This window comes from Callospermophilus lateralis, chromosome 3 (assembly GCF_048772815.1).
Source record: "Callospermophilus lateralis isolate mCalLat2 chromosome 3, mCalLat2.hap1, whole genome shotgun sequence".
NCBI lineage: Eukaryota > Metazoa > Chordata > Mammalia > Rodentia > Sciuridae > Callospermophilus > Callospermophilus lateralis.
Genome location: NC_135307.1, coordinates 60,121,322 through 60,149,311, shown reverse-complemented (window position 1 = coordinate 60,149,311; position 27,990 = coordinate 60,121,322). Strand labels below are relative to the sequence as shown.

General features: G+C 38.5%; 1 protein-coding gene across 2 annotated transcripts in view; it reads right to left on the bottom strand.

Annotated features, from left to right (window-relative positions):
• The window catches only part of Abhd12b (abhydrolase domain containing 12B), a 29,912-nt gene extending 2,577 nt beyond the window's left edge, over positions 1-27,335 (bottom strand). The window contains exons 1-10 of one of the 2 annotated variants that reach the window (XM_076850278.1): positions 27,231-27,335; positions 22,523-22,650; positions 21,372-21,474; positions 19,583-19,702; positions 17,019-17,049; positions 13,595-13,640; positions 13,357-13,486; positions 12,886-12,923; positions 10,940-11,019; positions 814-896 (exon numbers count right to left, since the gene is read on the bottom strand). In XM_076850278.1, the coding sequence (XP_076706393.1) occupies positions 814-896; positions 10,940-11,019; positions 12,886-12,923; positions 13,357-13,486; positions 13,595-13,640; positions 17,019-17,049; positions 19,583-19,702; positions 21,372-21,474; positions 22,523-22,650; positions 27,231-27,325 (854 nt within the window). In that variant the 5' untranslated portion in view covers positions 27,326-27,335. The remainder of the gene's footprint in view (positions 1-813; positions 897-10,939; positions 11,020-12,885; positions 12,924-13,356; positions 13,487-13,594; positions 13,641-17,018; positions 17,050-19,582; positions 19,703-21,371; positions 21,475-22,522; positions 22,651-27,230) is intronic. The other variant, XM_076850279.1, reaches the window with a different exon arrangement.
• Positions 27,336-27,990: the final 655 nt, after the last annotated feature.

Below are 27,990 nucleotides of genomic sequence, written 5' to 3'. Positions count from 1 at the left end.
TTTTTTCCTTATTCTACTTTATTTTGTATTATCTGTATATTTTAATTAAAAGGCTATAAAAGAAAATAACTCAAAACCCCAAAATAATAAGAATTATCACAGATCTAGAGACCTCTTTGGGGCAATTAATTTACTTTTCCCATAATAGTAGAGGATGGACATGCAGTTGACAAGCTTTTGAATGACTTCCTGGTCAGTCTCTTAATTTGGTTATCCAAATTTGTGCTACGGCACAAACAGTGCCTTGATGCCCCAGTGACTTTATCAAACAGTGCTTCTCAGTCCTTCCCAAATTCTGATACCCATCCATCCCTGCCATTGGTGACTTCATGCCACCTCTGAGCATGATAGAGTTCCTTAGGTGTGTGAAAATACAAACAAAATTGACCACCACCGATTAGAAGTATTCTCAAATTTCATAAATTCATTGGATCTACTGTTGGGTTAAGAGGATGGATATTAAGTGGGTTTGGGTTACATAGGGAATGAGGCCTAGAAGTCAGAGACCCCTCAAGAAATGTTAGACTAGACCCTAGGGGACCTTTAAAAGGTCTTATAGGTCCTAAATATACAAGTTTGAGTTCATAGGGAAAACTGTACTGGTGAAGACACTGGATTAGACAAGAGGGAAATAGCAAATACCAAAAATTCATAGAAACCCTAGCCCAAAGCCTAGTGTCCATCTAAGATTGCTAGAACAATATTCTAAGAAAATAAGGACAGGATTTAGATCTGTCATCACCGTAAGTTACATATTAGTTAACCTGGAACCCTACAGATGGAGCAACAGTGTAGCTTCTCATCATAGCTTACTTTTCATCACTGGGGAAGACTATCCTGTCTTTTCTCAGGGCATCCATAAGCACCTGTACACATCCTGGCAGCTTCTGGTAAATCTATTTAAAAAAAAAAAAGCAACATTAATAATTGTCCCACATAGCTGTGTCATTTGTTACAGTTTCTCACCACAAGCCATACTAACATAGAAAGTAGCAACTTTCTAAATATAATGAACTTTTTTAGAAAACTTGCGATTTTAAAAGGTAATTCATGTTTTGTAGGAAATTTGGGGGAAAAAACAGAAAGGAACAAAGAAACAAGTTTTATATATTTCTATCACTGTAGATAATCAGTTAACATAATTAACTAGTTTAGTTGGACAACAATATTCTGATCAGTCAAAAATTCTGTGAATCCCCAAAAACCAATGACGGAAAGTTTTCACTTGATATGTAGATTCTAATTCACAATGGGGTGGGGGGGGATTCTTGGGAAGAATACAGGCACTTTGGATAGGCAGAGGGGAGTGAAGGGGGAAGAGAAATGGGGGTAAAAAGAATGGTAGAATGAATCAGACATTATTACCCTATGTACATATATGAGTACACAACTGGTGTGATTCTACAGAATGAGAAATTATAATACTCCATAGTGTAGGGGATGTGTTAAAATGCATTCTACTTTCATGTATAACTACTTAGAACAAATAAAAATAAAAAATTTAAAAAATTTTAAAATTCTGGTGAAAGTATACAATATCTAGATAATTGATTTGAGAGGATTTGAACATTATAACTGTTGAAATAATGTTATAATTCTTTAAAAGAGATTTTAAGTTTTAACAATAACCACAGAGCTCCAAAGATAATATATTATTCTATAAATACCGAATTTCTTCTTTAATGGCAAAGTCCAATAAATAGGATGCTAACTAAATCTTTTCCACTATTTTGATTGTCAACACATAAATTAGTTTACATGCCCTACAAACATCCACTTCAGTTGAAAATGAAGAGCAAAGGATGGAAGCCCTGAGCAGTCTTGCAGCTTCCTCACATCTTTGAACCCACTTCCAAACCATATCCAATTCCCACTATTACCCAGCCCAAGTCACCTCTGTCTCTTGCTTAGACTATGCCAACAGTCCCAAATGGTTCCCTGCTTCCACCCTCACCTATAATCCATTTCTTACAGGGGCACCAGAGTGATCACTTAAACATGCAAATTAGATCATATCAATGTTTCTTTTGCTTAGCAGCCTCCAAAGGCACATGTTAAATCAAACGTGTCACCTTGGTCTTTGAGGCCTGCAGCACCTGGTTGGTGGCTGCCTGTTTGCAACCTCATTTGTCATTAAGGCCCCACTGCCCACCTTCAGGGAGGTTACACTTCCTGTTCAGGAACAGGCCAAGCTTGATCCTACCCCAAAGCCCTCACCTTTACTTTTCTCTTTTAGTAAACAATGTGGTAGTCCCAAATATGGTAGCCCCAACGCTTTAGCGGCTTTAACACTTCTTGGCCAGAGACCGCGGAATTTTGCCATGGCAAAACTGACTAGTCTTAACTCAGAGGACATTTCTTCAGAGAAGTTTTCCTAACTAGCCATAATTCTGGCCCTCCGCCACCCATTTGCTCCCCATCCCATTATTGTATTGTGTTCACAGCACTTCTCATTATTTGGTATTTTCTGGTGGTGTACTTGTCTTCTCCGTTTCTCCAGCAAGAATATAAACTTTCATAGGAGGAGGAACCAGGAATTCTTTTTCCTGGTGGGATCCCCAGAACTTGGAATAATTTCTGTATATAGTACACATTCAATAAAAATTTAAAGATGGAATGGATCTATTATGCAAATATGCCTGGTATACATTTTGAATATTTCTGTAATTTTCCTCTTAGAGTAACTGATTTTCAGGTTTCATTTGTTAAAACAGATTTGCAAAGAAGAAAGACCAGGAGTAGCAGGGGGCAGGGGTGCAATATAGTAAACAGAACACGCCAAGAGAAGAAAATGAGCACAGAATAGGTAAACCAGGGTGAATAAAGACAAACTACAGCTTCATTATTTGTAAAAGAGAAAAAAAAAATCATTGAAACCTGCCGCATGGCTACAAAGTCACTTCTTAGAGTCTCCTGCTATGAACTGTGGTAATATAGAGAAGAGTAACTTTTTAAATATAATTATTTTTTTAACTTTTTTTCTGATTTTAAAAAGTATTTTGTGTCCTCATAAGGAATAGGGAGGCCAGCACCAGTAAATATAGATTTCTGCTTCACAGCTGGGGCTCAGGTTTGAGTGCTACTTCCAAATCTCCTTGGTTTCACCGGATTGTCTGGCCTGCTCTTTTGCTTGGTCTCTGAGCAAGTGACACACATTCAGGAAAGATTTGGACAGCCTGGCACAGCCCCCCTCTTTCTTCCTCCATGCTAAGGGCCAGTTTTCTTCATTTATTTTCTCTTTTCTTTGTCTTTCAATTTTCTGACTCCTAGAATGGGAACTCCTTGGAGGAAAATTCAGTAAGAGAAGCCCTTCAGCAATTCATCTCAAATTCTAAAAGTGTAGGAAGAAAGCAGACTCAAGTCAATCTACTCCATTGTTCCTCACTCCCTTTCAGCCTGGGATGCCCTTAAAGACACAAAGGTCATACTGTCCCCGCCAGCCCAGACCACAGCAAAGGGCTCCTAATTGGCCTTTCTCACTTCACCTCTCTTCTGTAATGCCACCAGATAAATATTCTTAAGATACCATCGGCATGGTAAAACCTGCTATTACAAAACTTTGGACCTGCCATACTGTCTACTGAAAACAACTTCTAATTTGACTACAAGCCTATTCACATGTGGCCACCCTTTTTCATTCCAAAGGCTGCTCACCTCTAATCCATCTAGAGTTAGAAGGTGTTTCCTCCTCTTACAAGGTATATGACAATTAGGAAAGTCTCTATGGCTCTTTTTTCCTCATCTCTAAGTAGGGGCAACAATGCCACACAGTACTTTATTTAAATCAATCCTCTCTCTCTCTCTCTCTCTCTCTCCCCCCCACCCCGGCCCCCCCGCCATAGCTCAAGAATCTTTTTGTTTTGGTTTTGTTTTGTTTTTGTTTTGTTTTTGTTTTGTTTGGATTGGGTAGGGTTTAAGTGTGCATGTGTATGAGTATGTTTCTTGCTGTGCTGATTGGTTTGCGGACATATATACATATTTATTCATTTCCCACTCCCCTCATTTTTAGCATTTTTTAAATGTAGTTATTTTTCCATGCTTTGTCTTTTGAGGGTTAAGGTTTTTGGTTTGTTTATTGTATGTAAATATACTAAATACTATAACTAACAGACAAAAACTATGATACCTAAAAAAGAAATCAAAACTCTACTATATGGTGCTTACAAGAGATATGCATTAAATATAAATATTATAAAGATATGAATGAAATATAGACATTCAAGCTTAGATTCAAGGAATAGAAAAAGCTAAACCATTCAAACACCAATTAAAGCAAAGGTATACTAATAATGGGTAATGCTGACTTTAAGTCAAGAAGCACCATTAGTCACAAAAGAAAAGGGACATTTTTATAATGAAAAAAGGATTATCCTACCTGGAAGATATAAAACCTACATTACTATATTACTAGGTGACATACCTAATAGTCTCACCTCAAAAAAAAAGAAAAACCTAAACTAAAACTGATAGAAACAAACAACTCCATACTCATGGGAGATACTTTAATACCCCCCCGAGTAACAGAAAAAAAGCAGCATACCAAAAAATTAGTAAAGATAAAGAGCTGAATAGCATGATTAAGAATCCTAATCCAAGTTACAGCAATAGAACACTACAGAGAAAACAGCAGAACACATTCTATTTAAGCATATAGAACATAAAAAATTGATTATATGTTGTGACATAATGCACATTTCAACAAATTTCAAAAGACTAAATAATAGATTATTTTCCTGGATCTTGATAATGTTGAAATACATCTTGCTTAGTGAAATAAGTCAATCCCAAAAATCCGTGGACCAGATTAATTCTCAGCTGAATTCTATCAGACCTTTAGTGCCAGTGCTCCTTGGGTTATTCCATGTAATTGAAAGGCATGGAACACTTCCAGATTCATTCTATGAAGCCAGAATCACACTTAATACCAAAACCACCTAAGGACACATCAAGGAAAGAAAACCATAGACCAATACCCCTGATAAACTTCAATTCAAAAATTCATAATAAAAAATTTCAAATATTATTCAATAACATATTAAGAATATTTTACATTATGACAAAGTTGGTTTTATCCCAGAGATGCAAAGATAGTTTAACATATGGAAATCAATAAATTTGATTTATCAAAAAAATAGAATTAAGGACAAAAATCTCTTAGGCATTTCAGTAGATACAAAGAAGACTTTAATTAAATTTGGCACCGATTCCTGATAAAAACACTGACGAAACTAGGATTGAAGAAACTGACCTCGATATAAAGGCTATTTACAAAAACCAAAAGTAACATCATAGTCAATGGGAAACAAAATGAAAGCATTTCTTTTAAAATTTGGAACAAGACAAGGATGTCCATCCTCACCACTCATATCTAATATAGCACTAGAAATTCTATCCAGAGCAATTAGGCAAGGGAAGGAAATAAAAGCAATAAAAATAGGAAAAGGAAAAATCAAACTACAACTGTTTGCAGGTGATATAATCCTATACTTAGAATGCAAGAGCTAATAAACAAGTTCAGCAAAGTAGCAGATAACAAAATCAGCATACTAAAGTCAATAGCTTTCCTACATATTAGCAATGAATCTGCTGAGAAAGAAATTAAAGAATAAATTAATTAAATATAATACCTAGGAATAAATCTAACCAAGGAGGTGAAAGACCTCTACAATGAAAACTATAGAATACTGAAGAAAGAAATTGAACAGGCCAGGCAGGGTGGCACACGCCTGTAATCCCAGTGGCTCAGGAGGCTAAGACAGGAGAATCGTGAGTTCAAAGCCAGCCTCAGCAATGGTCAAGGCACTAAGCAACTCAGTGAGACCCTGTCTCTAAATAAAATAGAAAATAGGGCTGGGATGTGGCTCAGTGGTAGAGTATCTCTGAGTTCAATCCCCGCTACAAAAAAAAATAGAAAGAAATTGAACAGGTCACAAGAATATGAAGAGACCTCCCATGTTCATGGATTCACAGAATTAATATTATTAAAATGGTCACACTACCAAAAACAACATACATATTCAATACAATCTCCATCAAAATACCAATGACATTTTTCACAGAACTAATAAAAAAAAAACAGTTCAAAAATTCATTTGGAAGAATAAAAGACCCAAAATAGACAAAACAAAGCAATTCTAAGCCAAAAAAAAAAAAAAAAAAAAAGCTGGAGGCATGACAATGCCTGAGTTACAATTATACTACAGAGCTATAGTGGCAAAATCTCAGGGAATAATGCCTACAGTTAATATATGGGGTGGCATCAAATTAAAAAGCTTCTGCACAGCAAGGAAACAATTATGAATGTGAACAAAGAACCTACAGAATGGGAGAAAAATCTTTGCTAGCTACTCTTCTGACAGAGAGTTAGTATCTATACTACACAAAGAAATTTTAAAAATTTAACACCAAAAAAAATCAAATAATTCAATAAATGGGCAAATGAACTAAACAGATACTTCTCAAAAGAAGAACTACAAACAGCCAACAATTCTATGAAAAATATGTTTAACATTATTAGCAATAAGAGAAATGCAAATCAAAACTATACTGAGATTTTACCTCACACCAGTCAGAATGGCAGTCATCAAGAATACAAACAATAGTAAATGTTGGAGAGAATGTGGAGAAAAAGACACTTTACATTGTTGGTGAGACTGCAAATTAGTACAACCACTATGGAAATCACTATGGAGTTTCCTCAAAAGACTAAGAATGGAATCACCATATGACTCAGCCGTATCGCTCCTCAGTATTTATCCTAAAGAACTGAAGTCAGCATTCTATAGTGATATATGCATACCTATGTTTATAGCAGAACAATACACAAGAGCCAAACTTTGGAACCAGCCTAGATGTCAATCAATAAAGAAAATGTAGTTCATATACATATTGGAATTTTATTAAATCATAAAGAAAATGAAATTATGTCATTTGGAGGAAAATGGATAAAACCTGGAAAGGTTATGTTAAGCAAAGAGCCAAACTCAGAAGGTCAAGATTTGTATGATCTCATATATGGAAGCTAGAGAGGAGAAAAGAAAAGAATAATGAGGAGGAATCTCATAAAAATCCAAGGGATGTCAGTAGAATATAAGAAAGGAATTAGGGGGAAGTAAAAAGGGAGGGAAAGGATAAATACTGGGAATGACATTGGCCAAATTATGTTGCTATATTGTGTACAAGTATAAATATGTAACAAGAAATCCCACCATTATGTAAAACTATAATGCACCAATAAAAAATGTGGAAAAAAGTAAATTTAGGAGTAGTTTCTTTATCATGACATGTCATGAAGAGAGTAAAAAGATGAAACAAAATACTAAAACACAGTTGCAATACAAATAATTTTCTAGTGACTCATATCCAGCATCTATAAAGAACTTCCACAATGAAATACAACTCAACTGAAAAATCAGCAAAAGACATGAACAAATACTTCATAAGAAATGATGTCGAAATGACTAATAAACATTTTAAAATACCCAACCTCATTAATTATCAGGGAAATGAAAATTAAAACAACAATGATATATAAATGTGGGGGATAAAATGTGACAAATGTGATTCAAATTGAATTCTCATACACAACTAAGTGGTGGGAAAATAAGGCCGTGAAGTGTAAAGTGTTTTAGAACACTGCTTGACATTGTAACTATTAAACTGAATGCATGCATATCATATGCCCCAGCAATTATATTACTAAGGTACATTCCAGTGACATTTTATAGAACATGGGTTCAAGAATACTCACAACTACAATATTAATTGCCCCACACTGAAAGTGATCCAAATGTCTATAAATAATAAAATAGATCAATAAATTATGATATTTCCATGTAATAGAATACTATATGGAAATGAGAATGACCAAACTATAGCTCTACATGTCATCAACGACTCCCACAAATATAATACATTCTACTGACATAATATTCAAAAACAGGCAAAATATATTCCTTATACATGTACACACAAGTAATAATACTATAAAGAAGTACTTGAATATGACTACCATAAAGTTCATGTAAGGATTACATCTAAAGATTAAGGATCACATAAAATGGGGCTTACTGAACTGGGAGTAACATAGAGAAGACATCTGAGGGCCAATGATGCTAATTTCTTGACTTAGGTGGTAGTCACATGCGTGTTAATTTGTAATGATTCATTAAATCATGTATTTCCCCTGTTTTGCTAAATTTCAAAATTAACAAAATTTTTAAATTTGATTCAGTCCTGTAACCAAAGACACAAAGAACAGTAGATAATAAAAACTCTAGTTACACAGCAGTAGTCTTATCTGCTAGAATGTGGCAAGGTTCATTTCAAAGCAGACTTTATGACTAAACAAGCCTTGTCTTACAGGAACCAGTTGCTTTTTGGATCCACAGATTCTTCAAATTTGTTGCTACTGAGTGAAATTTACTTCTAAGTCAGGAAATATATTCAATACCCTCCAAATTTTGTGACCCCCTAGAGCTCCTTTGGACATTGCTCTTCATTTCTTGCTTGAACTCAGGTTGAAAAACACAGTTAGACAGTAAATGACAACAAATATTTCTGAGTACTTCTGTATATTCCTATCCTCTATCATGTTTTGGTTCATCTCTTTGAGATCTTAAGGAAGTACTAGACAGTGATTTAAATTTTAGTTAAAAACTTGCAACTAGTTACTAGTTCATCTTTTGGTTAACATTAAAAGTCACAATGCAACTTAAAACTACACTGAGATTCCATCTCACTCCAGTTAGGATGGCATTTACCAAGAATACAAGTAACAAGAGGTGAACAGAGAGCCTACATTTTGGGGGCAAATTTTTACCACACGCATCAGATAAAGCACTAATCTCTAGGATATATAAATAACTCAAAAAACCTAACATCAAAAAAAAACAATAAATAAATGGGCCAAGGACCTGAACAGACTCCTCTCAGAAGATGATATATAATCAATCAACAAATATATAAAACAATGTTCAATATCTCTAGTAATTAGAGGAATGCAAATAAAAACTACTCTAAGATTTCATCTCACACCAGTCAGAATGGCAGCTATTAAGAATACAAACAACAATAAGTGTTGGCAAGTATGTGAGAAAAAAGGTACACTCATACATTGCTGGTGGGACTACAAATTGGTGCAATCAATTTGGAAAGCAGCATGGAGATCCTTAGAAAACTTGGAATGGAACCAACATTTGACTCAGCTATCCCACTCCTTGGTTTTTACCCCAAAGACTTAAAAACAGCATACTACAGGGACACAGCCACATCAATGTTTATAGCAGGTCAATTCACAATAGCTAAACTGTGGAGCCAACCTAGATGCCCTTCAGTAGATGAATGGATAACAAAAATGTGATATATATACACAATGGAATACTATTCAGCATAAAAGAGAATAAAATCATGGCCTTTGCAGGTAAATGGATGGAATTAGAGAATATAATGCTAACTGAAATTAGCCAATCCCAAAAAACCAAATGCCGAATGTTTTCTCTGACACAAGGAGACTGATTCATAGTGGGATAGGGAAAGGGAGAATGGGAGGAATAGACAAACTCTAGACAGAGCAAAGAGGAGGAAGGAGGAGGGGGGATGGGGGTAGAAAAGACGGTGGAATGAGATGGACATTATTACCCTAAGTACATGTATGAAGACACAAATGGTATTACTTACTTTGTGTACAGAGATATGAAAAATTGTGCTCTATATGTGTAATATGAATTGTAATGCATCCTGCTGTCATATAAAACAAATTAGAATTTAAAAAAATAAATTAGATGAAAATATTGAATCTTTTAATGATTAATTTTGTTAGAAACTTATAATTTAATGAACTTATCTGCAATTACCGAGAGTAATATAATAGATACCCAACTAATGGTTATATTAAAATAAACATTCAATTGTCTAGAAACAGTTGATAGTGTATCATTTATTGAATCTTACAATACTCAACATCTAATATTTTTAATTATCGAGTAGATTCTTGTGTTAAGGCAAAGTTTAAATATTAAGGGTATTTTTAAGATTATGTGATTCTGTGAACTGGCTGCACCAGGAAGTAGTGAGAGCTACCTTTCCCTAAAAATGGTTAACAAATTCCAGAACATTCTATGATCATCTACTGTATTTCAAAAGATTTCAAAAGTAAACAGTTATATTAAAATAACCCTATGATGACTCACAGCCTCAAACAACACAACTGGGGCCATATAGGACCCCCAAAGCCCCAGCTCTTCCTGCTTTCCCTTCTCTCTCTCTCTCTCTCTCTCTCTCTCTCTCTCTCTCTCTCTTTCTCTCTCTCTTGCTCTATCTCTTGCTCTTCCCCCACCCCACCCCCTTTCTCTCTCTCTCCCTCCTTCCAACATTTCTACAACAATAGGCATGGAATAAAATTATAAAATTTGAATAAAATAAAATTATAATAATATACACAACAGATTTTAAAATGACAATTTGTGGCCCAATTCTTAATACTTTATTAAGAAGACTGTTGTTTTTATCTATAATAGTGTGTAAAAGCATTCATCAGTTTCCTTGAATTATCTAGAAACTTTCTTATGATAAAATCATAAAAGTTATATGGCCAACATTTGTAGGGCTAAAAATGATGCATGAAAGCTTATTTTCAATTAAAAAAAAGAATAATAAATAATAAAAGGCAAGTCTATATTAAAATTATAAAAGACAACAAGTAAAGTTAATGAAAGGACAAAAAGGCTTTCACTCTTAAGTCACTCAATTTGTTAGAAGAAAATAAATAAACTACCAAATACAAAAGCCAGGTGTGTAACTGAATAATAATAAACTGTCTCTGGTTAGACTAACTTAGAGACATATAAAACTAATTAAGAAAAGGAAGATAGTTTATAAACATACATGTGTAGATATAGTCTATGCTTTGATAACTTGTAAATATGGATCAGAGACTTACCTTTAACAAGGGATAGTTGATACTTGCATCCCATATGTTGGTAAAAGGAGCTTCCAAGACAATGGCATCAACTGGGCATCCTTGAAAATAGTAAAAGAAAAAAGAAAAAAAATAGTAATTCCCCTATTCAAATATCACCTTCCCTAGATAAGGGATCCTCACAGTCTTGTACATGAACTACCTGCTTCAAAAATCATTTGCAAGGCTTATTAACAGTGCAATTTCCTGGACCCCCCACCATATTCAAGAGTCACAGTGTTGGGGGTAAGGAACAAGAGTGTTCATTTTTAACAAAGTTTCTCCCCCACCCTTGAGGTTTTTATGCAGATGATGGTTAAAACCACTACCTTCTTCTAAGAATACAAGATTTTTCAGGGCTTGGACAATTTAAGAAAGCAAAGCACTACAGGGAGACAGAGGTATTCTGAAGTCTATTGTTTAAAATGTGCCAGAGACAGATTAGGTTGTTTTGGGCAATATCCCCTCTGTACAATAAGAAAATGTATGGGGAAGACAGTATGTGTATGTGCATATTTATATGTTTGAAGGCACATGAGGATTACTGATCAGTGAGAATTTTCAGAGCAAATACTACTGAGAAAAGCCAAGAGAGTTTGAGCTGCCTTTCCCCTCAAATAAGCTGAAAGCACTGGTGATAGTTGACAGAATTAGAAACTAAACAGTACTTTTAGTATTCTCCACAACCAAAAGGGGAAAATGAGAGTTCAGGATCTGACAAAGGGGATGATCCAAGAACATTTCTCAAGCTTTTAGTTGTGACCTCAAAGAACTACACACTAGGAGAGGAATAATAATGGACCAGAAATAAACCAGCTTTCATAAAGGCTTAAGCAGAGCTTCAAATCAGCTCAATCTCTGATTGGATTCAAGTAATCTATTCATAGCACAATTGCCTTTCAGAAGAAAAGTAAATCTTTTCTGGAAAAAGACAACATCACCCCAAGTCTTAAATCATCTCTATGATTATCCAAAAAAAATTACTAGCACTTAATCAAAAATAACTAGACATATGAAAATAAAGAAAAGGGGGTTGGAGGTGTAGCTCAGTGGTAGCATGCTTGCCTAAAATGAATGAAGCCCTAGGTTCAATCGCCAGCAAGGCAAAAAGAAAAAAGAACAAAGGAAAGGGTTTAAAGTAGATAATTGAGTTTTGGAATTTTGAAACTTGATATCATTCAGGTAATTAATATTTTTATTGATCCAATATTTTATATATGAAGCAATTCCAATTTTTTATCTTAAAAATATTACTTGGCCCTATTCATAAAGATTCTAATTTGTGAAACCAGGTAGGATCCAGGAAACCTACATTTTTCACAAACACACTCAATAGATTCTGATACAAGCTATTCTCAAATCACTTTGAGACCAGGTGTAGTGGTACATGTCTATCATCCCAGCAAATTGGGAGGCTGAGGTCACAAGTTTGAGGCCAGCCTCGGCAACTTAGCAAGGCCCTAATCAACTTAGCAAGAGTCTGTCTCAAGATAAGAAACAAAAAGGGCTGGAGATGTGGCTCAGTGGTAAAGTGCTCTAGGTTCAATCCCTGATATGAAATAAATAAATTGCTTGAAGAAATATTGACATAGCTATTATATAAGAAGGACTGCAGAAACCAAGTCCTGACTATGCTTTCATAATGTTATTTTCCTCTCCTGAAACTTTAATTAACATCACTTCACAAAGAAAATTCATCTTAAGGCATTTTTAACTCTTCTCTTGGTATTAATTTTAAATTTCATAGCCCCCAGAGCAACCATTATTTTATATTAAGTAAAGAGAAGAACGTTTGTTACCTGCAAGGAACTGTCCACAAAAGGATGCCATTGGCATCTCTGTGTTCAAAGTGGACACAACAGTCTCTTGATTCCTTCTATTTCCCACCTAAAGCCAAGAAATTAAACCATGGAAACATTTTACATTACCTTTCTCTTCTAACACTTTTGCAGCATTTGTTGCAACTCTGTAAAGCAATGCATATTAGTACATATGTGAAGAAATGACTTAATAGTCAATTAAGTAACACCAAATGCAAAACATCCAGAATGAGTATTTGATGAAAGCTCTGAGCTCTCTAACACAAACTTGCACAGGATTTCAAGAGTTTCCATAAGCCCTAAATTAAAAATCCTTTTCTTTAAAACTCTCCAGGAAAGTCCAGAATGAACTTCAGTGTCCTGGATCCATGGAGCTGACAGGACTCTCCCTTGTTTTACAAACAGGCAAACTGAGATAGCAAGGTCTCTAGCCACTTCTGGAGAAGAAGAGAAACCAGAAAAGAGTTCCCTATCTCCTAGATAGGAGCTCAGTGCCCTTTCCACTGCTCTCGGCTGCCTTTGATGTGACCCTAAAGCCCCAAGTCCCCACCAAAGGACACATCTTCAGCTCTCACTCACCCTGTGCCCAGAGAGTGGCCCCAGAGACACACAGGAGTGGCACCACATCTTGCCTTGGTCCACTCATAGACACAAATAGCATCCGCAGTCAGTCCCTCCTCCGTGGGCTTCCCCGTTGAGTCCCCAAACCCTGGCAGCAAGCAAAGGCAAGCACAATATCACTATCCCCCAAACAAGGGATGATCAAAAAAGCCTCCTGCTTATTTGGAAATCTTTGAACACTGTTCTTAACACATACCTCTGTAGTCAACAGATAGAACATGAAAGCCACCATCACTCAGCACCTGTGTAACAAAGAGCTGCCGTCACTTGAAACTGAAGGTGTAAACAGGAAAGGCTCCTTAATAGGTCCATGTCCCTATTTGTGATGGTTTAATAGGTGGGAGAAATTTGTACTTTTGAAATCTAGTGTATGTCTTCAAATCTGAGGAACTCAGACTCAGTGGGAAAGATGGAAAACAACCTTGCAGAGCAAGGTCAGACTGCCAGGGTCACACCTACCAGCTGAGTGACTTTGGCCAAGTTACTGAACTTTTAAGTGTAAAAACATTATTCTGAAAAGTAAAAAACATTACTTTTAGTATTATTGGAGAATTACATGGATTGCATGTTGTCTTTTTAAAGAATTCCCTTGAGAAATAAGGACTCTACACAGTTGTAGTAGAGGCAATCAAGCATTAAGAAGATATTTATATTAAATATGATCAGCTAAAGAATTAAATTCAATCAAAATTAGAGATCATGCGAACACATGAAACCACCACCAAGCCCCTCATAGGTAAAGAAGGAAAGAATGTGAAAAAAGTAATTTTACATGAAGTGAAACGCAATGACAAAGAGACATAAAAAGAATGCATTATTAATGTGCAGACAGTTTTTATTTAACCCACATGACAGTAAGTTAGATATTATTCTCATTTTACAGATTTTTAGTAACTGAGAGCTGGGCACAGTGGCACATTCATGTAATCCCAGCAGTTCAGGAGGCTGAGGTGGGAAGATCACAAGTTCAAATCCAGCCTCAGCAACTTAGCAAGTCCCTAGGCAACTTGACAAGACCATCTCAAAAAAAAAAAAAAAAAAAAAAGAAAAACTCTGAGAATGTGTTTCAGTGGTTAAATGGGCTCAATCCCCAGTACCATTAATTAATTAATTAATTAATTAATTAATTAATTTAAAAACTGAGCACTGGAGAGTTTCAGTAATTTCTTCTGTCACCCAGTTTTCAGATGCAGATCCAAGATTCTGCCTATGTCCAAGTACTGTGCTTCCCCTCCTTCAGCACAGATGTGAGCAGCTAAACCTCACTGAGGACATTTTAAATACAAGTTGAACTAATAATTAGAAATTAAACGGAACTTTTAAATATCAATTCAAATTACATTTCCTCAAGAAAAGCTAACACACGTGGCAGCTAAGCATTCAGAGAAATGGGAATAATCATGTGTTACTTATGGCACATGTATTAAAGGACCATTTGACAATACAACTCAAGGACAACAAGAGTAGCAAGTCCTTCTCCTAAGAATTTATCTCTAGGAAAATATGCCAAAAAAGAAGGAAAAAGGGATGGGGATATAGTGCCTGCATAACATGTGCAAAACTTTAGGTTTGATCCCCAGTCCCATAAAAAAAAAGAAATTAAAAAAAAATACATGCTTAAAGTTTTCTGTAGAAATACTATTTAAAATGAATTCAGAAAAACAAAATCTAACAGTAATGGAGGAGTTAAGTAAACAAAGTTTGTAAATAAATAGGAAGCTTTAAATTGGTTAATTATGATAACTAAAAGCATGGAAGGATATTTACAAAACAGTATTAAAAGAGCACAACATAAACTTATATATAGATATATAGAGACAATCATAGTGACATATTTCCTCTTCATATAAAAAGAGAAATAAAGATTGGGAAATGCAAATAAATGTGAATAGCTGCACTAAGTGATTGAAGGAACAGAATTGAGGAAGGAAGCAAGCAAGCAAGGAAGAATTTAATAAAGACTTGTTTTCTTCCAGGAGAGGTGGCGCATGCCTGTAATCCTAGCAGCTGGGAGGATGAGACAGGAGAATCGCAAGTTCAAAGCCAGCCTCAGCAAAAGCGAGGTGCTAAGCAATTCAGTGAGACCCTGCCTCCAAATAAAATACAAAATAGGGCTGGGGATGTGGCTCAGGGGTTGTGTGTCCCTGAGTTCAATCCCAGGTACAAAAAAAAAAAAAAAAGAAAAGAAAAGAAAAGAAAAAGGATTTGTTTTCTGAAAGAAATCACCTATCCAAAGTAGAAAAGGGGAGGCTCTGGAAGCCTGGTCCTATTGGGCAATGGTGAAGGCAGCACTTGGTATACAAAAGGTGCCAGGGGAAGAGTCATACCAGCCACTGCCTTCCCCAGCCATCCTAACATGACAGGGACTAACCGCCTTCTTTTCATATCTACAACTCTTCTTTCTGGGAACACTGAGGTCATGCAATTCAGCTCTGAGTGGGAGGGGGAAAAAACTCTCAATTCTGATCATCATCTGCTTCACCATATCCTAAGTACGAATAGCAAAGGGCCAATGTGGGATAGAAAGCAAACCCACAAATGAATAGATATCCTCCTGCCTCTGAAAACTCGGTAACTGAATAAATTACTGAAACTCTCCAAGGCTCAGTTTTTAATCACACCCAGCACAACCCATTGGCAAGGGTCACCTGTGAGATGCACTGATATGGGTGGAGGTGTGGAAAGGAGTGGAGTTTCCTGACAGCACAGGGAGGGTGGGTGAAGAAGTGCTAGAGATACTGAGGCTGGCAGGATTATAGGGCTAGATCACAGGACAGATTATAGGCCAGTTTATTGGCTGGAAAGAACTGAGGAGGAAGCCAGTGTGTGGGAGGAAAGACCAAGCCTCAGGGTCAATAATGGAATAGCAGCCCAGTCACCTGCAACAGAGATTACCTAACTGCAGAGGATCAACAGGCAGCTCGCTGGACCAGTTCTGAGGCAGATATGGCTAAGTGGAGAGCCAGCCATGTTCCCACTTGGAAATGCAGGGACTGTCCCAACAAACTGGAGTGAGAAGTGAGGACAGCACAGCGCAGCCACCAGGCTACTCTACAAAACTTTATGTAGGACTAAAGCCAGGGTTTGATGGATTTTTAAAAGAAGACATTCAGAATTTTTATTCTATACTACTTAAGAGATCCTTATACAAGGAGAAGAAATTTCCCATTTAATACACCTATCCCCTAACCTTCGGGGTGGGGGGGGGGAGAAAATCTAAGTGTCTTCAACCTTTTTTTTTTTTTTTTTTTTTTTTGAGATAAAGGGAACGAGTGCATGAAAGTGTATGAGGTCCCAGACATCACAACTCACCCTGGGACCTCTCAGGAGATAGCCAGGCTAAGGACCTAAGGAGATCTTACGACTATAGCCCAGAAGAGAATCAATGGGGATTTACAGAACTGATGTTTTGAGGCCTCTTCAGGACCTGGGGATATAGCTTAGTAGTAGAGCTCTGACCTAGGATGAGCAAGGTCCTGGGTTCAATCCCTAGCACCACCAAGAAAGGAAGAAATAAAGGAAGGAAGGAAGGAAGGAAGGAAGGAAGGAAGGAAGGAAGGAAGGAAGGAAGGAAGGAAGGAGCGAGCAAACAAACTTCTGTGAGGCCTCTTCAGACATACCTTTACCAGCTCAAGCCTGTGAGGGGCTGCCCTGTAGAAGGGGTTAGGGAAAAAAAATAAGAATTATGAATTACGATGATGAGTTCAATAAAAATCACTCAAATGCTGTTGGCATTTCATGCCATTCTTTTTTAGATTAGAGAAATAAACAACTGGGAGCAAGAGAACTGCTTCTTGGTAGCAGAGCCAGCTTAGATGTTTCAGGGAGAGTGATCAATGGCCCTGTTGTTGGACGTTTCTCCACACAAAGCGTTGGGCGCCCAAGTCTCTCTGAGGTGAGCATCTGATGAAGTACTGATAATCCATCTCCTTTCATTTCTATGCAACTAGACTTATCTCTAGGAATACTTTTAGAAGCTGAAGGGAAGTAAGTTCCAGAAAATGACTTTTCAGAACAAGGGATGATGGAGTCAAGTTGCACTAAATTATAATTTGCCTGTATCCCATCCCCTGTGTCATTGAACACAAGATGAGGTGAAGGAGTGAGGCTCACTGCCCTACAAGGACAAAAGATGTTTCTTCAGGGAAATTGCATGGAAATGGAGGGAGACCCTCAATGTTATACAAAATTACATATAAGAGGTTGTGAGGGGAAGGGGAAAATAAACAAGGAGGGAAATGAATTAAAGTAGATGGGGTAGAGAGAGAAGATGGGAGGGGAGGGGAGGGGAGGGAGGATAGTAGAGGATAGGAAAGGTAGCAGAATACAACAGTTACTAATAGGGCATTATGTAAAAACGTGGATGTGTAACCGATGTGATTCTGCAATCTGTATTTGGGATAAAAATGGGAGTTCATAACCCACTTGAATCTAATGTATGAAATATGATATGTCAAGAGCTTTGTAATGTTTTGAACAACCAATAAAAATAAATTTAAAAATTAAAAAATTTTTTTAAAAAAAGATGTTTCTTCCATAAAATGACCATATTGATTATTCTCACATTAATAAAAATGAGTCAAAAGGCAGAGGATTCTTAAAAACCATTTTCTGACAGCAAGCTGAGACTCTTGGGCAGAAGCCAAGAGGCAGGTATGGCCAACCCCAGAACCAATGACTCTAGGACAACTGGGGACAATTTCAGATTCACTCAGAGGCACACATGGTAGTATGTTCCCCGCGATCCTTCAAATAAGTGCACTGCAGCACCCTGCCCAAGTTTATGCTGCACTGACCAATGTCGAAGACTGCCAAATTCCGCAGGAAACCTCAACAAATGTGATTCTGAAATGGACACATCAAGAAAGCCCCCTGAGGAAAGGCAAGTCATGAGAAAAAGACATCACCTGACAGAAAAAAAGATAGGGAGAAAAAGACACAGACAAGCTAGCCAAGAGGCAGATTCCAGGGCTTGTCACTTAGCTGGAAGTTACCTCCAGAGATGAATGGAAACCAGTGGGCTTCAAGCCTCAGCACCCCTCCCCAGACCAAAGAGGTGCAGTCATGGCTCATATCCATCACCTAAGGTAATGAGACAGGTCCAGGGACAGCTCTGACAGTACATCAAAGGACAGCCAGTCTTCCTGGAAACGTTCTTCCTTACAAAGCAAGGTAGGGACTAGAGAGTGAGGTGAGGCATGAATATTCTATACTAGAATAAGTCAGATGGCCCCCAATTCCTGTGGTCAGAATTCCAGATGATTTCTCTTAGGAGTCATCCTTTTAATTAGTAGGGTTGATGCTAAATAAAGGACTCTCCACTATAGTTTTCTGAAAAGTCCATTGATGTGGAAATTGATCTTCCTTTCCCTCATAAAGCATGCCTGACCCCTTTCCAGTCATCCATGGGTTTGTCAACCTAAATAACAATCAGAGAGAGATTCTCCAAAGAGTATTTGGAGAATATCCAGGAATAGCAGAGCACTGCCATGGAACTATGTATGCCACAGTAAACTATGAATGTATTCAAAAAGAATGAGGAAAAAAGGGGAAGTTCTTAAATGCAAAATCAGGAGGATTACGTAAGTTATTTTGAAATGATACGCCTCAGCTACAAGGATTAATAACAAGGGTAGCACCAGTCAGAGATTGAACAGATAGTTGCTAGGCAGATGTCCTTGCACAAGTATTTCTGCGTAAGGTTGAAGTGGGCTTTGTACCAGGCTGTGGTTTTGGCAGAGTGACCTGTGAATAATTCCTATTATCAGGTTATGGGACATAGATGCATGCAAATCTTCATAACCTTCTGGCTTTATTTATTGACTTTGTGGTTCAAACTTGACAAAAAGACTCCATTTTGATTCTGACAACAGATTCAAGCTATCATTTTGGATATTCTTAAGGAGTAAAGGAACCACTGCCTTCTCTGAAATCAACATCCAGATTTTGGAAGAATCATTCTTTTCTCCATCTCAGTTAAGGATCCATATTATTCTTCACATAAAACAATTTTCTAAAGAGAAGTCTTTTGCCAGAACACCCTTAGATTTCAAGAAAGAAAAAAAAAATGTGTGAAGACATGCCAGCAGAGTTTAAAAACTGAATCCTGCTTCACTCTCCCACAGCAACACTGAGATGCTCTTAATCTCCTTAAAGAAAAAAAAATGCAAGCAGAGGCACTGACCTATGTTCTGCACTGCCATGAAGATAAACAATAATCGGGTTCCCATCGTGAAGGGCTGCTTCATACCAGCAACAGTCCTTCCCCTTGGCATCTTCTCCCCGGCAGCTGGGGACTGTGTGCCTGAAGAGTAAGGAGGTTATCAAAAACATGTAAGAGGGAGGAATTCTCTATCCTTGCCAAAATCTGAGGCCTTCATTATGGGGCACCTGTGTGTGTGTGTATGTGAGTGTGTGTGTTTATGTATTTATATTATTTATACATTCATATATTTATATTCTTTTCTAGAATATTTTTAAATTTTTACATGAGTAATATATGCACCAATTAAAATTAAAATATAATACCACAAAACATCTTTTGATGAAAATCTTACTGTCCTGACCCACTGGCCCATGAACAAAGGCAACACACTTTTAACCATTTACTGTTTCAATTCTCCTGAGTCTTGTACCCATTAAGCTTTCAAAACTCCAGTTCTTAGGTGCAGTCCATTGAGATGACCAAAAACAAATAGAGACAAGTAAAAGAGAATAGATATTTGCCATCTGCCATTAGTTTGGCTGAACAGAACAGTTAGAGAGAATTTAGAGGAAAATCAATTTATGTAAGAAAGAGAACTTTAACTAAAGCCAAGCTATTCTATCCATGAAATCATGTGACCTTGTGATCATAAATACCTTTGAGGTCCTGTTCCTCCATCTTGCTAAACCAATGAAAGAACCCTAAAAATGCAAATGCTGACATATGACATGTCACAGGGGACTTGCAAAACAGGTCAAGAAATGACAAAGCTTCCGTTCTCTTGATTATTAAGGGACAGGCACCACTTCCTGAGTGAGTTGGTTCTAATGAGGACAACCATCTCAACAAACCGAGGGCCAGAGGGGAAAAAGCAAAGAACAGAAAGATTTCCAAATTCCAACACTGTTAGCTGACCTGTTCCCTGTAGGTTAGGAAGAAACCATGTGCACCCATATTGATTCCCAAACATTCTATGATCAGAGGTTTAAACTCAGGGAGACGCAATATAAAACAGAGCACTGGAAACTTGTCAGCCAAGAATAAGTAGTAGAACCAAACAAGAAAAGACTGAGATTAGCATAACAGAAAAAGGCAATAGAACGTTCCTGGCTTCATCTGACAAATATTTATTGCATGCCCTTCATGTACCCAGAATTAGGCTAATCGATCAGAGCCCACCACCAAAGTCTGTCTTCTCTGCAAGCTGTGGTCTTGTAAGGAAAACAGGCATTAACCAAATAATCACACAAACATTTATTTAATTATGAGGAAAAAAAAATGTCTTCATGGACAAGACAAGCACAGGCGGCCACCAAAGCACATACTTAAAATGGGAGCTAAGGAAAGACTTTCCTTAAAATTGTCAGTTAAAGCAAAACCCAAAAAAGATGAGTAGACAATTAGCTATGCAAAAGGAGGGCATGCAGGAAAATGAGGCAGAATGACGTGCTGGGACAAAGCATATCCTGGGGAACTGTGGCTTGATGTGCCTGGAGCAGAAGACATAGCAAGGGTGGTGTGGAGTAAGAAGAGGTGCTGCAGCGGCCCACAAGCCAAGGGCAACATCTGACCTCACACTCTGAAGCAAAAATTCCTGAGAAGCAGAATTAATCAGGTCAGATTTCACTGTAAGGAGAAGGTGTTATGGAATGATTCCCAAGGAACACCAACCCCCACGCAGACAGGTAAGGCAGCATTGCTCCTCTTTGCCCCTCTAACAGGAAAACCTGGTCCATCAAGCATCTCAGTGTCCAATCCATGTTCTCACCAGATTCCCAGCATCACTCGGGGTTCAACCCTGATATAGAAGTTCACCGTGTGAGGAATCTTTGACTCTGGTTTCTTTAAATCCACAAGAAATGGAGCTTTGTCTGGAAAATAGAAATTTTTTTTTTTAAAGAGAGAGTGAGAGAGGAGAGAGAGAGAGAGAATTTTTTTTAATATTTATTTTTTAGTTATCGGCGGATACAACATCTTTGTTTGTATGTGGTGCTGAGGATCGAACCCGGGCCGCATGCATGCCAGGCAAGCGCGCTACCTCTTGAGCCACATCCCAGCCCCGAAAATAGAAATTATTGACCACCAGAATCAATCAAATTCCATGTCTTTTAATGAAAACCAAAAAAAAAAAAAAAAAAAAAAAAAAAAAAAACCAAAACAGGAATGAGTCTTTGTAGGCAAACTGGTTTCTAAGTTGCAAGCCACTAAATGACTTGCAAAGAGTTTTATCAACTAGGGCTAGCCAGCAGACTAGTTGCAAAAAGAAACAAAACCTAAAGCTAGATTTTATAATAGCACCAGCATGGTAGCCCACAATAGAGTAAGAGAGTTTGTTCAATCCTTTTCTTTGGCTCAACCTAAAAGCAGAGGAAACCATTCCTCTGATAAGGTAAGAGGGCCCAGAAGGAAACTATGAATATTCTGCCACTGAAATGAAACCTAATCATTAGCCTAAGGCCAGAAATGATTGAGGTATACCAGGGGCTGGTCAGTAAGAGCTAGGATTGTTACACTGACTAAAAGCACCCAGGAGACCCTTCTTCTACCTGCTCTCTTCCTTCTCCTTTCCTCTCCCTTTTTCTTTTCCTCCCCCATCCCCTACTTCTTCAAGGGATTCTTATAAGAGAGAAAAGAGAAAAACAGAATTCCATGAGCAGTTAGGTATCCATGTCAACAGCTAATTTGAAGACTGAGCTCCTGAACTGAAACCCCAGTCCCAAGGCCCAGTCCCAAGTCTTTGCCTATTCCCAACAGCTTAAAGGATTTATGCTGGCCTCCAAAAATCAATACTGAAAATAGGTTTCAGACTGTTTAAATCTAGTCAAAAATTTATAATTTACAAGTCTTTTTCATTATGTTATAACATTAAGGACAGTGAGTTCTTTATTTGGGGAAAATTCATTGGAAGTATACACTTACAAAAATTAAAATAAATCAGCATGTCCATCAGAGGAGGGAAAATGTGTTCTTTTAATGGTTTACTAGTAAAGCTGTTGTACAGAGCAGCGATTTTTCCTCTGAGTGTTGAACAGGAGTGTGGAAGAGATCTGCAAGATATTGGGAAACACACAAGGTTTTCAAAATCAGTCCAAGTTTGACTTGGTTTTTTTTTCTCCCAAAGTTCAAATCGAACTTTAGAGACTAACATTGGGCATTCCAGGTAACTCGGCATTTAAGCAAAATCCTTCACACAACTTCACACACTGTCTAAGCTGAGCCCTGAAGAGGAACCCAGTGAGGAAGACAGAGCCCTGTCCAGGCCCTGAAAAGGCCAGGGCATGACAGGGAAGGAGGGCAAGAGCTGACGAATGCACCAGGGTCAGATTTGTCCTCCATATTGCTCCATAGAAGGCCAAAACTAGACCCCAGAGTCATTAGTAAACAAGATGCAGCCAGCTTAATAGTTTCTGTGTTCAAAATCACATCACAAAGCAGCCCTACATGTTAGCTGTTGCTCCTACTATATAAAGCAGTGAGTGACATCATTAGATCTTCTCTCTTCTGACTGAGTCTTAGGAGGAAAAAAAAACCAATGAACACCGAGCAGGAGGGTGGGACCTGGAAGAAGTGGATGAGACCATCGGCGTCTTGCGCATTCTACTGTCCTCTATGACACAAACCATCAATGTGATGATTTGTCCATGGGGGTCACTAATTCCACCTCTGTCTTGAATCACATCTCTCATGAAGGTCAAGACGATCTTCCATCTTTGACAGATGAGGGACACAGGAGGTTAATATTATTATCTGCTTCCAGTTTTTGTCCACATCATCTATTCAATAAATCCTTTTCCTATTGTAATCTACCAACATTAAGACTGCCCAATGTAGTCATATTGTAAAGTTGGAAAGTTAGAAAGCACTCTATTCACCTGCCCTGATTTTTCTGCTACCCCAGAGGCAGTTTAGAAGATAAGTGTTACCTCTGCTTCACAAATGAGGAGTCTACAAAGCTAAAAGTCCTTCCCAACCTTGCAGGCCAAGGAATGAGTCACACATCCCCAAGTCTGCCTGACCCCTGTGATAACTATAGTGAGCTGTTGTCACTCTCCTGCTGAGTTCAACTTGCCCTTCATGTAGGCAAAGTGAACCCCAGGAACAAGGCCAGCCTCTGGCATAGTTCTGTTCTTAGAGACTCTTATTTTAGGAGCCCCTTCTCCATGTCTGCACCCTTGCCCTTTCTTGGGGTCCCTACTTCCTCCCACCTTCTTTCCTCCTTGCTGTTTCTATATTCTCAGAAGCCCTCTGATGACAAAGTCACCAAAGAAAAACCCCCTAAAATATTAATTCTCCCTCAAGTACTGAAGGGAGAAGATGGATTCCTGGTAGTTCTGAAAGAGTGGAAAAGAAATGGGCTAAGGATAGTAGATGGCTCTTCAAATGCATTGCACATGGGAAATTACCTACTCATAAAATCAACAAGAAATAAATGAAGATGATTGTTTCATAACACTGTAAAATAACCCCCCTGAAGACAGCAGGAAAAAGAGGTCATTGTTCTGATTTTAGAGATAAGAAATCAAAACCTAGGGAGACTACTTTGAGCCACAGATCAAGGCAACATGGGCACAAGGGAACACAGGTTGGCAGAGTTGTGCCTGCTCCCAGTTTGGGCTGCCTCCTGCTTGCTCTTGCCAGATTCCCTGCACTCACTGCTACCCTGCCTGTTAGTCTCCCACTAAGTTATCTTTTGAAGGTAGTCAGGGCAGTCTCCCGCTAAGTTATCTTTTGAAGGTCTGCTTGGGAAGCAGAAGCAGTGGAGGGAAATGTATTTCTTTTTTAAAGGAATAATTCATACACGACCCTTCTCTCAAATAGCTCAAGGCACTTCTGTGAGAAGCACTGCGGGAAAAGAACAGAGTGACCAGATTCCTCAGAGCATCAATAATGCAAAGGCGCTTCTTTTAAGTAGGGGGTTGTCAATTTGACTTCCCCTAGATCAGTGGGGGATCAAAAGTCACCAGTGGCTAATAGACCTTATTTGAGCAGAGGATGCAGTTTCAGCTCAATCTCTGCCACCAGCCAGCCACATCAAAAAAGCTTGGTGCCTTGGTGTTCTTTGTTTGCCCTTTGATCAGTGGTGGCTATAACCGTGAAGCATCCCACAGAGGCACAGCACCTAAATGGATGATTCCTCCTGGTAGAATCTGAGCTGATAACATTCCTACTCAGAGGTGTCTGCAAACCAGCTTTTGGGAGCCCAAATCCAACCACATTTGGTCAAACAACTATTCCAAATATGAAGACGCTTTGTACATCCTTCCTACCTGCTGATTCATGCAGCCAACATGTGTGGATCACTGAGTACTAGGATGCATCATCCAAACCAAATCCCACCCCTACCCCTTCACACACACTCAAGTGCATCTTCTTGGTGGAAGTCTCCCAAGACAGACCTTCCCTTTCTTCCCATCCCTCCCACTAATTATAATGGGGCCTCAGTTTGGCCCTATCTTGTTCTCTGATAGTTTTCTCATTATTAGCCCATCTTCCCCTCACTGTGCCAGGCATGAACCATGTGGTATGTGTGCTTCTTTTACATCTCACCTGTGTAGCACAGAGCCAAGTTCACTAAATATCTGTTGAACCACAGCTTGAAGGCTGAAAGGTATATTTCTTTCATGAGCCATGACTTTTGGAGTTTTGGGGGAGAAAGGGAGGGCTTCATTCTTTTATTCTTTATTTTGAACTACAATTGAAAAGAGATCACTGAGAGTTCTAAAAGAACAGGGTTATTATTATTATTATTATTATTTATTTATTAGTGTATTTCACTTGTTCCTTGAACCCAGGATATTGAAAAGAGCATCACAGATAGTAGATAACCTGTGAGAAGAATGACTAAGTTTATCTGCATATTACTAAGCACTCTAAAAATGTGACAACTTGGGTGACACAGGCAAATAAGGAAGAAAATAACCTTTGACCTATGCCATCTTCTTTCCTGGGAATGTTTTCCATTTTTTCCAATTTAAAGATCATTTGCAATGGAGACTTACTGTAAAGGACCAACCCACCTTAAGTAGCAATTATGTCAGATGAAATTTTTGAAAAGTAAATAAATAGACTACCATTGAAAATATAATATGATTAAATGTTCTCCTTAAGCCTCTGACAATAGACCTAGCACTATAAGCAGGGCCAAGCACGCAGCAAGTCATTCATGAATATTTGCTGATTTAAACCTACTTGGCTCCAAGAAACTAAAAGGATTCCAGGTGCCAGAAACAGCTCTATGCCTCAGCCTTACATGTTTTATGTTAGATCAATAATCTGTTTCGATTAAAAAAAAAACACTGGTACTTTATCCTTTCAGAGATCATCTCTTGAGAGTTATTTTTTATTAATTAGTAATATAAATCATGGGGTCCCCAACTCCCAACTTCCTATTCCATTATCAACAAAAGTAGGTTGTTCTCTAAGAGAATGAAAATGCAGCTTTGAATCTCTACCTAATCAATGCTATATTAGCATGGACATTAAGTAATCAGAAATTAAGCCTACGGAAAATACAAAAGGGAGAGGTGGCCGATGCCAGCTTTCCTAGAATAACCAAATGAGGTGGGGCAGGAAGCGGGAAGTCCTATGATTGTGAAATTTGAAAAGTACAGACAGAATATTCCAAAGGTGTCCTGGTATAGATTCTGCATACTTCATCAGAGAGAGCCACTCTATGATAACTGCACTAAGCTAGGGAAGGAAGAGAAGAGAAAAGATCCCCAGTGGTCATCATTACATTCCAAAGTGAAGTCTCCTGTGTCTGGATACGATTCTGGGATTTTTTTTGTCATCCACACAAATTAAAAATGAATAGAAGGAAGAAATATAAACAAAAATGCCAATATCTTACCACATCAACAAAACAACAGGAAATATACAAGTCTTTGGTGTCCAAGTCTCCAGCCAATACTTGGTTTCCATGCAAATAAGACTGGTGGTATGCAGCTAATCAATTCCAGTAATTGAAAATTATTATTCAACCCATGGGAAGAAGTTTTATATACATATAAATCCCTCTGATATTCAGACATTTCCAGATTTAAACAATTTGAGAACTTGGCACAGGCAACACCACTTTGTGATTTCAATGTACTACATAGCTTTAGCATTTGTGGAGGTGTTCTTTAAATGCACACCTGATCATTCACATTTGGGGAGCCAGGCAGCAACTTTCTGACCTTTTTCCATCTACACTGACAGCTCCTTGACCTAAGAAGACCAGCAAAGATAATTGCACACAGTATATTCTTATTACCACTACTGTTAGTAGTATCAAAATCCATTTTGTATATTAGTAAAATAGATAAAAGAGATTTTGGTATAGGAACCCAACTTCTATTTCAAATCTCAACTTCAGACCCCCTCCCCTCCTAAATTCTGGAGGTCAATTCTGTGAGATTCACTGCCAGGTAGGGGGTCAAGACTAAGCATAAGACCATACCAAGGAGCCCTGGGAACTTGCAGGACTCTGAAAGCCACTGAAGCCCCCTGGTGCCGCAGTGCCTGGCCAGGGGTCCGTGAAGTGAGGCTAGGGTAGGGCTTCTGTGTCAGAACCGGCGGCACGCTCGCCCTGCGCGACCTCTGTCCTGCCATAGGGGCTCCTGTGTCGCTGGCGGGGCGTACTCACCGCAGGTTCCGCAGGACCATGTTCCACCAGGTGGCCACGTAGTCACAGACGGGGGGCCCAGGGACCGCGTCCGCCTCGCAGTCCTGAGAGTCCATCGCGTGCTGTGCTGTGTCCCGAACTGTCGCCACCGCCACCGCCACCGCCTCGGGAACTGCCACCCGGAGTCGCCGCTCAGGTCCGCCCCACCCCTGCGGCGCCCACGCCTGCCCTTCTTCCAGGCGCCAGGCGGCCAGCGGCGCGGGGTGCTCTGCAGCGTGGTGCTGCGGGAGGCGCTGGTTCCACCGCAGGAGCCAGGGGCCGCCTGTGAGTGGGCTTCTGCCTGGCACAGCGTGCTCCCTGCTTTCCCCATACTTACACAGATAGATGTTCAATAGAAACGAAAGTATCTTAAGTGAAGCTATGCAACATTTCATTTTTATTTGATTCCCATTATACCTCCGTGTGCACGCAGGAGCAAGAGGCCTGCGTGAAGTAATATTATGGCAGAATTCAAACAAACATTTAATAAGCACAGAGTTAAAAGATTTTCATATCATTACTGTAGCAAGAATTTCTTTGGCATCCTTTGGTTGAGCAATGTTTGATCTGTCCATTGGGTTATGAACTACAGTTATTCCAGGTTTCCAAAGATAAAATCTTTGGTTGTTTTGTTTATTTAGCATTATAAAACAGAACTCCATTTTTGTTCACACCTTGTAATGGTTGGCACTGGTACAGACTTGCATTGCACAATTTTCTCCTAGGAGCAGGGATTATGAGT